Raw genomic sequence first — 17,743 nt, 5'->3', positions numbered from 1 at the left:
TCTTCGATAACAGGGAATGTGATTGTCATGGGTTGAACGATGTCCCCCCACACAATTAAAAAAAAAAAAAGTTAAAGGTCTTCACCCCCACAACCTCAGAATGTGACCTTATTTGGAAACAGTCTTTACAGGGTAATCTAGTTAAAATGAGGTCACTAGGGTGGGCCCTAACCTAGTACGACTGGTGTCCTCATAAAAAAAGGAAATTTGGACACAGACGTGCACAGAGGGAAGACAATGTGAAGACACGCAGGGAGAAGACAGCCATGTGACTGGAGTGCTGCATCTTTACGCCCAAGGACACAGGCCACCCGAAGCCAGAGGGAGGCACAGGACGGCTCCCTCCCTGAGCATGCAGGGAGCATGGCTCTGCCAACACCTTGATCTCCGGCTGCTGGCCTCCAGGACCGCAACACGATACACTTCTGCTGTTTGTTTTTGGTACCTTGTTATGGCAGCCTTAGGAAATGTTAATGTTATCACTTAATTCATTTAATTAATAGTTAATAACCCTTACTAGCACGGTCCTCTATGCGTCAGGCACAGAGCTAAACTCTCCATGTACACTGGCTCACTTAATCCTCATAACACACCTAATGGCTGATTATTATAATCCCCATTTCATAGGTAAAGATAATCAGCCTCAGAAAGAATAATTCACTGAAGGTCACACAGCTAGTAAACGACACAGCAGGTCCCAGACACATGAGAAACACTAAATCAACAAATAAGGTTTCTGATGAATATTTGCAATGTCTTTTTTTAATGTGGCTTGATCTAATTTTTTTTTTAATTTAGTTATTTTTGTTTGCGTTGGGTCTTCGTTGCTGCGCGCAGGCTTTCTCTAGTTGCGGCGAGCGGAGTCTACTCTTCGGTGCGGTGCGCCGGCTTCTCATTGCGGTGGCTTCTCTTGTTGCGGAACACGGGCTCTAGGTGCACAGGCTTCAGTAGTTGTGGTACGCAGGCTCAGTAGTTGTGGCGCATGGGCTTAGTTGCTCTGCAGCATGTGGGACCTTCCCGGACTAGGGCTTGAACCCGTGTCCCTCGCGTTGGCGGGCGGATTCTTAATCACTGCGCCACCAGGGAAGTCCGTGCAATGTCTTTTCAAGTGGTTACTTGCCTGCAGCCTGCTTTCTTTTCAGCCCAATCTAATTTTTTCAACTCCTGGGTTTGGAAGCTGTATCAGCTTGGTTTGAGAGTCCACAATGTCTCAGAGGGATGTGTAGACATTAGAAGGCAACAGCATAGGGCAGTGGAGAAATGGGAGGATTTGGTGAAAGGGTACTCGGGGGATCTAAAAATGTACAGCCTGGTGACCATATTTAACAACACTGTATTGTATACTTGGAAGTTGCTGAGAGAGTAGATTTTAAATGTTCTCACCACAAAAATGAAACAGTAATTATGTGAGATGATGGAGGTACTAATTAACCTCATTGTTTTAATTGGAGTATAATTGCTTTACAATGCTGTGTTAAGTTTCTGCTGTGCAACGAAGTCAGCTATATGTGCACATATATCCCCTCCCTTTTGGATCTCCCTCCCACTCCCCCACCCCATCCCACCCATCTAGATCATCACAGAGCACCGAGCTAGCTCCCTGTGCTATACAGCAGGTTCCCACTAGCTATCTATTTTTTATATGGTAGTGTATATATGTCAATCCTAATCTCCAAGTTCGTCCCACCCTCCCCTTCCCCCACTGTGTCCACATGTCCGTTCTCTATGTCTGCATCTTTATTCCTGCCCTGGAAATAGGTCCATCTGCACCATTTTTCTAGATTCCATATATATGCTTTAATATACGATATTTGTTAAGTCAGAAAGAGAAAAACTAACCTTATTGCTATAATCACGTCACAATATGTAGGTATCAAATCAACACTTTGTACACCTTAAACTTATACAATGTTATATGACAATCATGTCAATAAAGCTGGGGGATAAAACGGAAAACCACCGCACAGCCAACGTTATTACTTAGTTCCTTGAGAGTAAGAATATGGTTTCATATTCACATACATTCTCTCTCCCCCCACTTTGGGGAAGCCAGCTCTGCAGCCTCTTTCTTTTCTAACTCAAGAAAGATTTTTAAGTACTTTGTTGAAATACTATTCATATACCACACTATTCATTAATTCATCTATTTAAAGTGTGCAATTCAATATTTTTAGTATAGTCACAGAACTATGCAACCATTGCCACAACCAATTTAGAATGATTTCACCATCCCAAAACAAAACCTGTTTGCAGTAACTGCATTTTTTTCCCCAACTGTCCTTTCCCCCAGCCCTAGGAAATCACCTCTATCTCAAAGGATGTGCCTACTCTGAACACTCCACATAATCATACAATATGTGGGCTTTTGTCACTGCCCTGTTTCATCCATGTTGTAGCATGTATCAGTACTTCACTCCCCTTTACTGCTGAATACTACTCCATTGTATGGACATGCCATGTTTTATTCATCCATTTGCTGATGGACATTTGGGTTATTGCCACTTTCGGCTATTATAATCCTGCTGTGAACATTTGTGTATAAATGTTTGTGTGGATTTATGTTTTAATTTCTCTTGGGTACATAACTAGGAGTAGAATGCCTGGGTCATAAGTTAATTCTAACTTTTGAGGAACTGCAGGCTGTTTTCCAAACCTGCTGCACCATTTTACATGCGCACCAGCAGTGTATGAGGGTTCCAATTCCTGCACATCCTTGCCAACTTGTTCTTGTCTAGACATCCTAGTGGATATCAAGTTCTGCCTCATTGTGGATTTGATTTGCATTTCTCTGATGGCTATTGATGTTGAGCTTCTTTCCATATGATTATTAGCTATTTGTGTATCTCCTTTGGAGAAATATCTACTTAGATCTTTTGTCCATTATAAACATTGGTTTCTCTTTTTTGAGTTATACGAGTTTTTGTAATACATTCTGGATAGTACTACTTCTTTAGATATATGACATGCAAATATCTTCCCCAATTCTATAGGTTGTCTTTCTTCACTTTCTTGATGGTGTCCTTTGAAGCACATTTTTAATTTTTATGAAGCCCAATATATGTGTTTTCTTTTGCTGCTTGTGTTTTTGGTGTCTAATGCATGGGTCAAGATTTGCAGCCTTTTTCTTAGGGCCCTGGGGCTGGCTGCATCCTGAATGTTCTGTGGCCCAGCTTCTTAGGACAGGCTTCAGTTCTCCTGGCAGGCCCTGACTGTCCTCTCATATTGCAAAGACTACGTACACTACTTCTGCTCATCCCACTCACGCCACATACTGCCCAGATCTCAGGGGCAATCTGAAGACTGCAGGTGGTCCTTTAGGTCAGACTTTGACAGTTCTGTTACTGCCAACTTTCATTTGGCTAGAGCTGCTCTGGGCTTGATCGTCTCCTCATCTCATGCAGCTCTAATGTTGGCTCCCCCACTCTGCAAGGAGCCTGAACTCAGCCACTCAGCCAGCCTCTCACCACTCCAAGAGCCATGACCATGACCAAAGCATCATAAAGCCCAAAGGGAACACATTCTACCACTAACTTCTTGGGTGCCCGCTCCACCCCTTTTCATTTATTCACTTGACGACATTATATGTTTATAATGGGCCAGACACTGGTTGGAACTGTTAAGAGTGCATGGGTATTCTTGCACTCATGAGTTTCAGTTTGGTGAGGAATTCAAACATTTCATACAAGTGATGAGTCTCAGGGGTCGGAGTCAAGGGTGATGAGGGAAATAACAGCGTTTTAAACTAGGAAGAGCGGATCAGGAAAGACTCTCTTCTCTTCCCGGGGAGACTCACCTTTTTTCCCTGCATATTTCAAAGCTGTTTGTATTTAACCTGTCTGTCCCAAGTACCCTAAAATCTCTACTCAAACCCATACCCCACAGTCAAGGCACTTGCTTCAACTTACTCAGCCGGGAATGATTTGCCTGGAACGTGAACGTGAACATTTGGAGCTTTCTTTCCTCAGCATTTACTGTGCTTCTAGTTAGGCAACTTGTGAAACAAAAAGCACAAACCTAAGTGAAAATGCTCCAAGCAGCCTCCCTCAGCGACCCAAGTAGTTTTCTAAATAGCTTACTGCCATCTAGTGGATACAGATTTCGTTACAGCCATAGATAGACCACAGAGAAGAAAATCCTCAGCCTTTCCTATTTATGTCCCACCAATCACCCCATTTCACCTTAACAGAACCCAAAAGGCTATTTTTCCTATGAAAGTATATTGTAGGTACTCAATAGTGTTTCAGCAAAGGATTGTTTGCAGGCATCGTTTTCTTTACAGTACATTTTAAGTACATAAATAACTGCAGTAATATTATTGGGAGTAAATGTGCTGCTGTGGCTTCTAAGACGAAAATTATTCCCTTAGTAGTTTAAAAAGTACAATTACTGTTACTCAATGGGCTATGGTAATAAAAATACATTTGTAAACATAACCATGTCATTGTTAAGTCCAGCTGAAACCAGCATGTAACTCTTAAAATTGGACATGGAGATTGAGAGCCACTGAACTTTTTTGCTCTCATTTCCCAATCCAACCGTGCCCTGTGCAAAATTTAAAAGCCAGGCATCCAAGGGCCATGACCTTAGATTTATAACCACAATCTCATTATAATAATCCACACAAAAGTGAAATTGGTTGTCATCACGCTATACAGACTTACACATGCACAGCCAGACGCTCCAACCCTCATTCTCTTTTAGGGTTGTTAGGCTAATCAAATAGGGTTAAGACAAGGGAAAACCATTCAACTATCTAGACTGAATGGAACACTGTAAATGCTGTTCTTATGGCCACCTTCTCCACATCTTCTTCTAGGCTGTAATAAACAATCTAACTTACACTTACTGCCAGTGTTCCCTCGCAAAAAGGGTGCCATTTTGTAACTGTCTTCATCTTGTGAATGTCAGTGTCTCCTATAAGGCTGGAACACATCTTCACCAGCTTCCGTATCTACTCCTGCAGTCAGGGCTTAGCCCACAGCAGGAAACTAAAAAACAATAAGGCAAAGTGAAAGACAAAAATTGACTTGAGTCATTGGGTTCAAATCCCCAGACTGCTTAGACTTCTCACAAAAGGTAAGTTTGAACACCCAAAGGACTGAGGGGGGAAAAAAAGACAAACAGGGAATTATCTGATGGACATTAGGGCCAAGTTATTAAGTACATAATTGCAAGTGTTTTCAGAAGCAAGATTACAAATCCCCTTGGTTTAAAGAAACCCCTCCCAGTAAACGTGAACCCCACGCTCTGCACTGAGATGAGCCAGCACTTCATAATTCACTGCACTGGGATGCAGGAGCAAACATACAGGTCTTGGAATAAGTCTACCCCAAATTCGAATGGCTGGCTGGCTCCCCTCCCCTGTGTAATTAAACCTAGCAAATAGTTAATCTAATCCGTAGCTCCTCCCTGACCCCACTTATTTTCTATTACACAAGCCCAGCAATGCATTGTTTCTCTCATCTGTGAAAAGAAAGTAATTTTATTTCAGTCTCACTGATGAAACTTACATCTCATGTAACTGTTGAAATTCAACAACTTCCAGTAATGGCTACCACTGATAACCTTCCACTAGGCCTTGTGCTAATTTTCACCATCACATGTGATCTTCACTTTTCTTACCAAGACCCCATGGTTCATGAGACATGTTATATTACTTCCTTGAGAGTGGTCTCAAAAAAAAAACCACATGGGGCTTCCCTGGTGGCGCAGTGGTTCAGAGTCTGCCTGCCGGTGCAGAGGACACGGGGTGCAGGGGACACGGGTTCGAGCCCTGGTCTGGGAGGATCCCACATGCCGCGGAGCAACTGGGCCCGTGAGCCACAATTACTGAGCCTGCGCGTCTGGAGCCTGTGCTCCGCAACAAGATAGGCCGCGATAGTGAGAGGCCTGCGCACCTCGATGAAGAGTGGCCCCCGCTTGCCACAACTGGAAGAAAGTCCTCGCACAGAAACGAGGACCCAACACAGCCATAAATAAATAAATAAATAAATATTTAAAAAAAAAAAAAAAAAAACCACATGGTTTGCTCCAGGTTCACAACAATGCAGTAAAAACTAAAACCCAGGTGATTCCCAGTCACTTGAAAACAGGTGGAAAAAAAAAGTACATAAACTATGCTTTCATTTGTAGCCCTTGGAGAAAAATTGGGTACAGTGCTATCAGTTCCTGGAGAGTTGTCAAACATTAACACCTAAGGCACTGAACTTAGTCAATTTGATGTATTTTTAGAAGAAACTTCAGCTGTTTTACAAATGACAGCCTTTGGCTATACCCACTAACCTTAACGAGGGAGGGTCAATGCTGGGTAGTTATTGGGGAAACTCTTATGAAGCCCAACTGTCATCTGTATTGTGCTAGTTGGGTCATCCAAGAACAGCTACAGGAAGGTGGAGGAAGGAGAGCTAAAGTAGAAACTAAGATTGGGTCATTCTGCTGAGAATGAACTGTGACCCAAGACATCCCACCATACCAGAACTGAGATTTTTCCTAAGTGACCACTAGGTGGCTGGTTGGCACTAAGCGGGTCTCATGAGCAAAGCTTGAGGTTTAAGCAGGCCCATCTCACACAAGGATGACTTTAAAGGATTCACTCTCAGGTGCAATACCTTCTGGCCTGTCAACTCAAGCTAACATACCAATAGCCCAATGAACAAAGAACCAATGAGAAGGCCTTTGCTCCTAAGCAAGCTTACCTAAAAACAGTCCAGCGTAATTAGGCTTGGTAAGCACAACTGTTCTGCCTGAAGTTACTGAGTTAAGGTTAGCTATGATTTAAGATGAGATCAGAATTAGACACTCAATTTCTTTAAATTCGGTTACAAAGGGTGAGAAAGGGCCCTCACTATGCCAACCTTACAGCCAGCTCTATTAACTCCCAGCCCTTAATACTCAGGTGAGAAAACAGAAACCTCTGCCCACGGATTAAAGGATTTCAGACGGACACTCTACCTGAAGTCGCCTGTGTACACCACATGTTGTTACTTCTGACTTGGTATATTTCCTTGTCCAAATTTTGGCCTCAAATTTATCCTCTTTTGAACTCTCAGATATTTTCAGTAAACCACATGGAACACTAAAAAATATTTGGGATGCCCCTTTCCAGTCTAACACAAACACTGGAAAGCACAATGATCTGTAGTTCAAACTACACTAACACTTACGTAGACTTAGTACTAAATGAGCCTAGCTAGCAAAAAGTTTACACATTTTCCCACTCTTTACACCTTAAAAATTCAGGCAGTTGCTTAGACTGAACAATCTGTCATTGACAACCCAGATACTGCTGTAATACTTAGGCCAGAAAGAAGTTCAACCCCCAAAACCGAACACTACCTTACTGCCCTTTTAAACAGAGTCAAAACAATTTTATGGTGCCAATTTTAAATACAGTTTTATTTAAGACATTGCATTTTCCACTTACAATACAGTGCTTGTAAAGTGCAATGTTATTTCCTTTCCCTGTGCACACACTCCACGTTCAAGTATCAAGAATGCCCAGTTTACTGCAGCAGCTCAACTTTAAAACTGCCATGGAATTTGCTACAAATTTGGGTCCTTCAATGTTGTGTGGAACAATGCTACACCTATGCTAGGCTGGCTTAATCAACCTCTTCAATGGTGGGCCCAGAGGAGGCACCACCAGACGGAGGAGCTCCACCACCAGGGAAGCCCCCGGGCATCCCTCCGGGCATTCCTCCTGGCATGCCTCCTGCGCTCTGGTACAGCTTGGTAATGATGGGGTTGCAGACTTTTTCCAGCTCCTTCTGCTGATGTTCAAATTCTTCCTTCTCTGCAGTCTGAGGAGAAAAAAATACTTTATTACAAGTTCTTCAAACAGAAGACTCTTTAAGCCTGATGTAATCAATCTGACACACTAGACACACAACAGCACATGAAGTTACGTTTAAGATCTTGGGTCACTCAGACATCCAAGGAAGGAAGTTGCCAACATCTGTAGTTCTGGTGGAAACCGCGAATGTTTTGAACCATTCATCATCGTGACCCTACAAATTTGTAAAACCCACCTACCCACCTAAGCTTTTGCTAATAAAGCCCTACACACCCAACCCCACACCCTCAAATTTTTGGCAACAGAAATTACAAACCTGGTTCTTATCAAGCCAGTTGATTATTTCATTACACTTATCAAGAATCTTCTGTTTGTCCTCATCATTAATCTTGCCTTGAAGTTTCTCATCCTCAACAGTAGCTTTCATGTTGAAAGCATAGGATTCAAGAGAATTCTTCGAAGACACCTTATCCCGCTGCTTCTCATCTTCAGCTTTGTACTTCTCTGCTTCCTGAACCATGCGTTCAATGTCCTCCTTGCTCAAACGGCCTGTAAAATTAACCAACCTTTTAGGCAAGACAATCACCTGCAGTTCTGCACCATCACCCTGCAACTCCATTTAGCAACTAAGTATGATCTCTTGGCTAAATGCCCTTGGGGTAGGAGTAGAAACACGTGGAAAATAAAACCATTATGAACCAAATTCTGCCTCTAAAATAAGCAGGTATGAGTGCCACAGGGTGCAGGGTGCCACGGAACAAGTCAGCATTCGAGTCTTCAAATCAGGTATGGGTAACAGAGATACAGAAATTGACTCCTTCGTAAAGGGAATCAATCTCAATACAGGCCTGGGTGCTGGAAGAGTGCACGCTTAGCACGCTCACAAAATACTGCCCGAACTTACCCTTGTCATTAGTGATGGTAATCTTGTTCTCTTTTCCTGTGCTCTTATCCACAGCAGAGACATTGAGGATACCATTGGCATCAATATCAAAAGTGACTTCAATCTGAGGAACACCACGGGGGGCAGGAGGTATGCCTGTGAGTTCAAACTTGCCAAGCAGGTTGTTATCCTTGGTCATGGCACGCTCACCTTCATAAACCTTGTTTTGAAATAAATAAATTCAAAATTACAATAAAAACACAAAAACAAGAAAAATCACAAATATCTGTGCTACTTCAGATCTGTATAAGCTTGATTAGGAAAGACTGATCGCTCAGACATCCAAGGAAGGAACTGGCCAACACAGGATTTCTGGTGGAAACTACGAATGGTTTTGGAATCCATCATCACAGCGGAACAAGTCTTCCCCAGTTTTATAGGCCCTCAGGTAATCTAGACCACAGAGAAACATACCTGAATGAGTACACCAGGCTGGTTGTCCGAGTAGGTTGTGAAAGTCTGCGTCTGCTTGGTGGGAATGGTGGTGTTGCGCTTGATGAGGACAGTCATGACTCCACCAGCAGTTTCAATTCCAAGGGAAAGAGGAGTGACATCCAACAGCAGCAAGTCTTGAACATTTTCAGATTTGTCTCCAGATAAAATGGCTGCCTGGACAGCTACATGATTAAAAAGAAAAATTTAAATAAAACACAGTATAACTCATTATGTAACTAACTATTCTCAATCGCTCAGACATCCAAGGAAGTTTTGCCATCATTAGCTACGGCTTTCGGTGGAAACCACGAATGTTTAAAGATCATTCATCACAGCGAAATCAGTTAGCTAAGGCTTCCCAACAGGCTGCCTGTTAAACTGCTTAACTAGGATAGAAAGATTACCTGCACCATAAGCAACAGCCTCATCAGGGTTGATGCTCTTATTCAGTTCCTTCCCGTTGAAGAAGTCCTGTAGAAGTTTCTGAATCTTGGGGATGCGGGTTGAACCACCCACCAGGACAATATCATGGATCTGAGACTTGTCTAGCTTGGCATCCCGAAGGGCTTTCTCCACAGGGTCCAGTGTGCCACGGAACAGGTCAGCATTCAGTTCTTCAAATCGGGCACGGGTAATTGAGGTATAGAAGTCGATTCCTTCATAGAGGGAATCAATCTCAATACTGGCCTGGGTGCTGGAAGAGAGAGTGCGCTTAGCACGCTCACAAGCAGTACGAAGGCGGCGGACAGCCCTCTTGTTCTCACTGATGTCCTTCTTGTGCTTGCGCTTGAATTCTGCAATAAAATGGTTGACCATCCGGTTGTCAAAGTCTTCTCCACCTAAGTGGGTATCTCCAGCTGTAGATTTGACCTCAAAGATTCCATCCTCAATAGTGAGGATTGACACATCAAAAGTGCCACCACCTAAGTCAAAGATCAGCACATTTCTTTCTGCACCAACCTGCAATTAAAACACAAATTATTCTCATACCTATTATTTGTGGTGACTCAAACCAATCTTGAGTGACGCATACATAAAACATGGTACTTACCTTTTTGTCTAAGCCATAGGCAATAGCAGCAGCAGTTGGCTCATTGATAATCCTAAGTACGTTGAGCCCAGCAATAGTTCCAGCATCTTTGGTAGCCTGACGCTGAGAATCATTAAAGTAAGCGGGTACTGTGACAACAGCATTGGTAACAGTCTAGGAAGAAAAGAGATGAAAACTTAACCACTTAAGACAAGAATAAAGACACAGACCTACTAGAAAATGGACTTGAGAATATGGGGAGGGGGAAGGATAACCTGTGACAAAGTGAGAGAGTGGCATGAACATATATACACTACCAAATGTAAAATAGATAGCTAGTGGGAAGCAGCCGCATAGCACAGGGAGATCAGCTCTCTGCTTTGTGATCTCCTAGAGGGGTGGGATAGGGAGGGTGGGAAGGAGGGAGATGCAAGAGAGAAGAGATATGGGAACATATGTATATGTATAACTGAGTCACTTTGTTATATAGCAGAAACTAACACCATTGTAAAACAATTATACTCCAATAAAGATGTTAAAAAAAAAACCTTAACCACTATATCATCTATTTGGACATGCAAAGATACATCCTCAAATAAAGTTCTGGTTTTACCACCCGTTTTGATAGCTTTATCTACTACTCACTCTTACTCCGCATTATCAGGAAACCTGGTAATCCCCATCTATATCCTCTCCCTGCAGTACTCTGCACTACTCACCTTCCCAAGGTAGGCTTCTGCTATTTCCTTCATCTTTGTCAAAACCATGGATGACACCTCCTCTGGATAAAAACTTTTTGTCTCTCCCTTGTATTCTACTTGAACCTTAGGCCTGCCTGCATCATTCACCACCATGAAGGGCCAATGCTTCATATCAGACTGGACAACAGCATCATCAAATCTTCGTCCAATGAGGCGTTTGGCATCTGCAAAAAGTATCAATACAAACGTTACCTTGAATTTCATTACATCTTTCCACTAAGAACTTGGCCCACCATTCCAAGACCAAATGCCTATAGATTCAAATTTTGAATGACCAAGATGCCGCAAACCTTAAGCCTTAAAGGGATAATCACTGAAGTTTCCTACGGATAACTTTTCCTATTCTCAGGGCTTTCGTGGCCGCCTCACATTTAACAACCTTCGGAGACAGCTTCTCAGATTACATACCGCCGAAATCACTTAAGTTCACACCATGAAGATGTACTGGCTTACCAAAAACCGTGTTGGTGGGATTCATCGCAACTTGGTTCTTCGCAGCATCACCGATCAATCGTTCGGTATCAGTAAAGGCGACATAGCTTGGGGTAGTTCGGTTCCCCTGATCATTGGCAATTATTTCCACCTTTCCGTGCTGGAAGACACCCACACAAGAATAGGTGGTGCCAAGATCAATGCCAACTGCAGGTCCCTTAGACATGGTTGCTGGGAGGGGAAAAAAAAAAAGCCCATGGTTTGAAAGGCGAATCAAGCACTAAGAAAACGTTTACCAAGTCAACGCTACCAGATACGACCACTCTGCAAATTATGCTTAGAACCTCGCCCCAGAAACTACTCTCGTCGGAAATAACCACGCGGGAGGGTCAGAGCAGGCATGGCGTACCGCAGTAAGGTTGCCGTCCGAACCGCAGAGCCCGCCGCAGACGGAAGCACGCACCTGCCAGGAGGGTCTGCGCCACACCTGAGCACGTGGTCCCATGCCCCGGGCTGAACCTTAGCCCTCCCCCCACCCCCGCCGTGCTCAACACAGCAAGGCCTGCAAGGGTCCGAAGCCCCCTCCCCCACCTTGGGCGCGTGCCAATTATGACTTCCTCCTTTAAGAAGAATGGGTCCTGAAACAAGGAAACAGGGAACGGCAAGCTCTAAGGCGCCGGTTCCACGCCCCGCAAACGGGCGCCGCCTCCTCCCCCTCCGGGCGGCCCGCCCTCCGCCCCGATTGTATCCCAAAGAGGCTGCCTCCCCTCGGAAACAAAGCTCCCCAGCCGGGCAAAGGAATCGCCGCACGCACCCTGCCTGACACGCTCAGAAGGCCCCGGGCCGCTGCAAACCTATGTAGCCTGAGCCGGGCGGCAGGCTCCCAAGAAGCCGCAAAAGCCTTGGAAGACAAAGACCTTAACTTACCTGGAGCGCAGGTCCGGGTCCACTGGAGGAGAAAACAGCAACCTATGCCGCTGCCGCCGCGTTCAACGAGACCGGTTTCCGTCCTCCGCCCCGTCTCTTATACCCTGCCTCAGAACCTTCCAGAAGGGGCCCGCCCCTGCCAGTGCCCATCTCGGCTCCTCGGCCAATGGGCGCGCGGCCACCTCCGCAAGCCCCAATGACGAACCCGGCTCTACCTTTCGGTCCTCCCCTCTCCCGCCCCAGCCCGCCCCGCCTAGCGATGACGCACTCACCGCAGCGTTCTGGAACTTTCATTCTCGCCCCCGCTGTCCGAAAGGCCCCGGGGAAAGGGAGGGTGGGGCCGACGGAGCCCGCGCGCGCGGGACTCCTCAGTCACCCCGGGCGCGGGGGAAGGGCTCGTCTGCCTCTGCGCATGCGCCCCAGGAAGCGCTGGCGGGAGGGACGAAGGAGGGGGAGGAAGAGGGGCGGGCCAACTTGGAACCAACCAATGAGAGCAGCGCGATCGGCGATCTGGCTCCTGCGGAACCCCCGGGAGCGAGAGCGCAGGGCCTGAAGGGAGGGGTCCGGCGCTGGCAGCCCTGGAGAGAAGGCGGAAGTGGAGCGAGGACAAGATGGCCGCGAAGGTGGTTGCGCCCCTCCCCCAGCATTCTCTTTCCCTTACTCCCACCCCGGCCTTGTAGATGGTCTTCTAGGCCCTCCGGGGTTCCACACACCCACATAGCCAGCGTGGCTCTGTCCTAGGACTGACCCCGAGCGACGGGGCCGAAGTTTCCGCCCCCAGGGTGCTGCGAGGGTAACTTGCCCAGTGGCACCCAGATCTGGGGATGGAAGGAGCCGGCCGGCCGCCGCGGTGTCTCGCCTCTGCGCGGGATGCGACAGGTTAGCCGGGCAGGCCCCCGGGACCCTCTGTTCATTGTGGTAGCTGGAGGCCGGCTGACCCCGACGCAGAGTGCGGAGGGGCCCGACTTCTCAACCTCCAGGGTCCGATGCTGTGTCTGGATCCTCAGCGAAATAGATGGCTAAACCCGCTTCTTGGAGCCTGGATGCCTCCGTCACCCCCCAGCGCCCACCGAGAATAGACTCGGCTTCTTGGCTCGGCCTCTTCTCCACCCGCCCGGGCCCCCGCACTTCTCAGTTATTTGTTTAAAAAAAAAGAAAAGCTAGGGAGCTCTTTCATTGTAAGTGAACCAGGCTTTAGGAACCTGGGTTCCGGTAGCCCTGTGTCCTTGATTGAGCCTTCCTGAGCCTCTTACTTTCAGTAATTCGAGGTAATATCTTTCCTGCCTTGACTTTCGGCAAAAACTAAGCGAGAAACCAGGCAGAAACGCCTTGAGAATATTACTGAACGAGTGGAGTGCACAAAACAGTGTACCTGGAATTTCAAATTGCGGCGCATGATGCGGTGTTTGGGGCCTTGTCATTCTAAGCCTTTCTCAGCACGTTGAATGCTTTCTAGTCAGCGCTTTCAAACAGGTTGGGCAGGTAGTATTCCTATTTAGTAGATGAGTGGGCACAAATAGGTGAAAAAAAATTTTTTTAAGACTACCTAGCAGAACTTTTAGTGGCGTGGCTGAAATTAGAAAGGTCTCCAGACTTCGAGAAAGGCTGTCAGACGAGAGATACCTTGTCCTTGTCAAAGCCAGTAAAGCCTAGAGACAGATTCGAATATTGGATCAAAGGATATCCTTTCTGTATTTGACTTCTGGGGGAAAATGTGGGCTTGAGTCCTTGAAGGTATGTACCTAAATTCTCCCCACTTCCCAAGGAGTTCGTTTTATATGATGCTTTCACAGGGTACAGTGTGCTTTCATTTGTTATTTCATTTAATCATCAAAACGATTCTGAGAGAGAGATCATTCATTCCTGTGTTAGGAGAGAAATGAGGTTTAGAGATGTTATTTGTGGGAAGTTAAACATCTGGCTGAGCTACAGTAGAACCTAGCTCTTGATTCCAGAATCTTTGGTCTTTTTTTATTAGTAATTTCCTTCCTGAAAACACGTGTAACTGGAACTGCAGAGAAAGATGTATACTTCTTGCAATTTTCTTTAGCATCTGCAGACTTCCTCTCCCCACCCAATTTATCGAGTACAATCTCTGAACCACACCCTACATTTTGCAGCTTTTTAAACTAACCTCTGAACTACCTACAAGATTTGAACCGGTGGAAAATAGAATGGGTGCCCAAATCCACGGGTTTGGGGTATCCCACGTAGTAGCAGTGATTACAGAAAGCTGAACGGATAACCTTCCCTTCTGGTCACTTTCAAAACGCGTTCTAGGATTTGAACTATCTTCTTATCGACTAGAATGAGTCAGAGTTTATATATTTAAAGTTCAGATTATGATAAATGTCCTGTCTCCACCTCTTTAAATGCACAGGGTTTCAAACCCACTCAGGATCTAAAGTTAAAGTTTGGGTGCCTGGGGCTCCAGTCTGAGGCCTAGGGTTTCTGACTAGGGAAGAGGGTCATGATTAACATTTTTTGAGTGCTTGTCACAGGCCAAGCACTGTTGTAAGTGCTTTGCATATATTACCTCATTTAATTCTGTGAAATTTTTTTCAGATTTATTTAACTCTCATAGTGTTTACTTTTCAGATTTCTTTAAACCCTGTAGTGTGTACTTTTTTACTGGCACTTCACCTTGATATAAAATACTTGCTTAGTAAATATTATTTGTTATTTTGATGAAGTCCTTAAGGTCAGAAACTCTGTCATGAACTTTGTCGTCACTTGGTTTGTCCAGGACTACTTAGTATCTCGCCTTGTGAGAAAAAAGTGCTTGGTATATTTGTGACTGGAATCAATAAATAATAGATCATATTCAGTCTGAGTTCTTCTGTTCTTAAGTTGGCAGCAAGCTAATAAATAAATTTCCAGTGCAGGTTATATGAGCTTCAGCCTCTCCTACAGTATCACCTTTACTTATTTATTTTTAAATTGCCGACACGGATGCACCTGTAATAAATACTTGGTTTTTGTGATCAAACACAGTCCCATTTACAAGGCAACTTAGAAGTTAAAATTGAAATACAAACAGCTTAACACCAGAAATGAAGCAGAATTATATATGTCTTTTTTGCAACGGCAGTTTTGAAATTGTTCTTATACAGTGTAACAACAAAGGCATCACTTCATTATTTTACAGTTCTAAGTGTAGTGTATGCATTTTATTGAAATGATTATTTTCTAAACATCCACATCATTCCATCTGTATCTTCTTCCTACAAACACTTTTTCTTCTACCATCTATTTTATCCTTTTTTGTTTTATATTAAAGAATCAAATTTGTTTGTCTTGCAAGGTTAATGGAATATGGTTTGAAACCAATAGTGGCTCAAACTTTGTCTTAAACCCAGAGCCTGTCATATCTGAACCCAAAAGCCTGACTGAAAGAGAAGCACACTATCACTACTAAGACTTCAGCACCTTATCTCTCAGAATCTTCAATTCCTAGAATTTCTCAGATTTCAGGTAATAATTTGTTTTGTGACATTTTTTGTAGATACCCCGTATGAATGGATTTCCAAAATAATATGGATATTCAACTGGTATTTTAGTCTTCTAATAACTAACCTGTTTAAATAATCTAAACCTTTTCACGCAAAGGGGACTGATGCCTGCTTGCAGAGGCATAGGCAGGAAAGCTTAGGTTCAAAGGTAATAAATAATGATAAGAGCAAATTTCTAGTGATGGTACAGCTGCAGCTGCCATAGCGTACTCATTTGGCTCAGGTACTCTAGGAATGCGAATTCTCAGAATTACACAGCAGATGTGTTATGTTGCCTGGACACCACACTACCAGAAGAATAAGGAAGTGGAGTAAGGAGTTTATATCTTACAATGAGGCAGTGTTAGTATAAGAAGCTTTCCAAATGTGCTAGCCCTCTTAAACTAATGGCAGGCATTCTTTACGTTACTTCCTCAATGTCTCTTATGTCCCAACTTTTGGGGGGGGGGGGGCACGGCCCGGGCCTGTGCTGTGTGGCTTGCGGGATCTTAGTTTCTTGACCAGAGATTGAACCCATGCCCTCAGCAGTGAAAGCATGATGTCCTAACCACTGGACTGCCAGGGAATTACCCCCAATTACCCCCAAGCCACCCCCATGTTTCCCAATTTTTTTTTTTTAGGAAAACAAAACTCATGAAACTTTCACTCAAGGATAAAACCCTATTTCTTAAAGGACTTTGGAAGGAAATGCATTTGTACTATGTGAGAATTAGATGTAAAAATGAAAATCAGAAATAGGACAAAATCCCAGATCAACTTTTTCCCTTTAAGCACCTGATTCCCATTTTAGGAACAGGGCTTTCATCACCACATTCAGCACTACTTTTTCTTTCCTATAGCCTGCTCCTTTTTTTTTTTTAAGACTTTATTTTATTTTTATTTATCTATTTATTTGTTTATTTTTACTTTTGCAGGGCCTTAGTTCCCTGACCAGGGCTTGAACCCTCGCCCTCGGCAGTGAAAGCGCAGAGTCCTAACCACTGGCCTGCCAGGGAACTCCGTGTCCTTTTAATAATAAGAAATATTTTGCTCTACCACTGGTGATCTGTTGACACTTGCTTTAGAGTCTTTGAAGGGCTATTTCAGGTTTAGCATTCTTGCCATAGGATGAATTTGACTAGCAGAGTCGTCAAAACTATTAAAAAGGCAAGTTGTTGTATTGGAGGCTGCTTTCTTTTTATTTCTCAGATACCTTTCTTCTCCCATGAGTCAGCTCTTCTGAGAGCTATCCCGGTAAATCATTTCTGCTCATTCTTTGCAAGATGCCAGCAGTATTTAACAGGCACTAACCCAGATCCGTCCTGCCACGCACTAGTTACCCTCACCATCTCTGCCCTAAATGTTAGTTTCCTATCCTTCCAGCCCAGAGCTAGGCTTCCTGAGAGGCTAAACTTGGAAAATACTGAATTTCTCTCTGTCTCAACCTCTCAGGAGGGAATGGTATGATGTCCATGCAGTGCCATCAGGAAAGGTTGTCAATCCCTGAACTTTTTGATAATTTAAGGCCTAGAATCAGCAAAAGTCCCAGGTGAATCTTTCTCTGAAAATGAAAGAAATGGAGGAAGCTCCAAGTTTGGTGCAATATTAAGAGAAAGCTGATCTAATCTCCCTTTTTAGTCTAGGCAGTCTTGAAATCCTGATTTCATATGTTCACTGAAAGAAGAGACTGTTGTTGGATGATCTTCCAGCATTCTGAAAAGCTCTCTTTCTCTAGAATACTTCTAAGGAGATTGTTAAATGACACCTAATGATTGTTTTCTTGCTCCAGAGATATCCAGCAGGGAAGTCCTTAGAGACATTCAATTTGAGGGAAAATCCACAATTATTCCAGCATATATTTCTGGTATTTGTCAGTGGCCCTCTGAACATCAAGATGGAAGGTTTTTCACAGTCCCTTGTTACACATTTTGG

The 17,743-nt window shown here is 44.3% G+C and overlaps 1 protein-coding gene across 1 annotated transcript; it reads right to left on the bottom strand.

The window, feature by feature from the left end:
- Positions 1-7,366: 7,366 nt before the first annotated feature.
- HSPA8 (heat shock protein family A (Hsp70) member 8) lies at positions 7,367-12,713 on the bottom strand. The gene is made up of 9 exons (XM_036859727.1): positions 12,321-12,713; positions 11,415-11,624; positions 10,920-11,125; positions 10,222-10,374; positions 9,575-10,130; positions 9,150-9,352; positions 8,697-8,895; positions 8,109-8,341; positions 7,367-7,799 (listed from the first exon to the last, which is right to left on the bottom strand). Exons 2-9 carry the CDS (start codon positions 11,617-11,619, stop codon positions 7,602-7,604), a joined length of 1,953 nt encoding a protein of 650 aa, XP_036715622.1. The 5' UTR covers positions 11,620-11,624; positions 12,321-12,713; the 3' UTR covers positions 7,367-7,601.
- Between the last annotated feature and the right edge of the window lie 5,030 nt (positions 12,714-17,743).

Source organism: Balaenoptera musculus, chromosome 8 (genome assembly GCF_009873245.2).
Source record: "Balaenoptera musculus isolate JJ_BM4_2016_0621 chromosome 8, mBalMus1.pri.v3, whole genome shotgun sequence".
NCBI lineage: Eukaryota > Metazoa > Chordata > Mammalia > Artiodactyla > Balaenopteridae > Balaenoptera > Balaenoptera musculus.
Note: the sequence above shows the minus strand (reverse complement) of the source record. Positions and strands in the feature narration are given on the sequence as shown.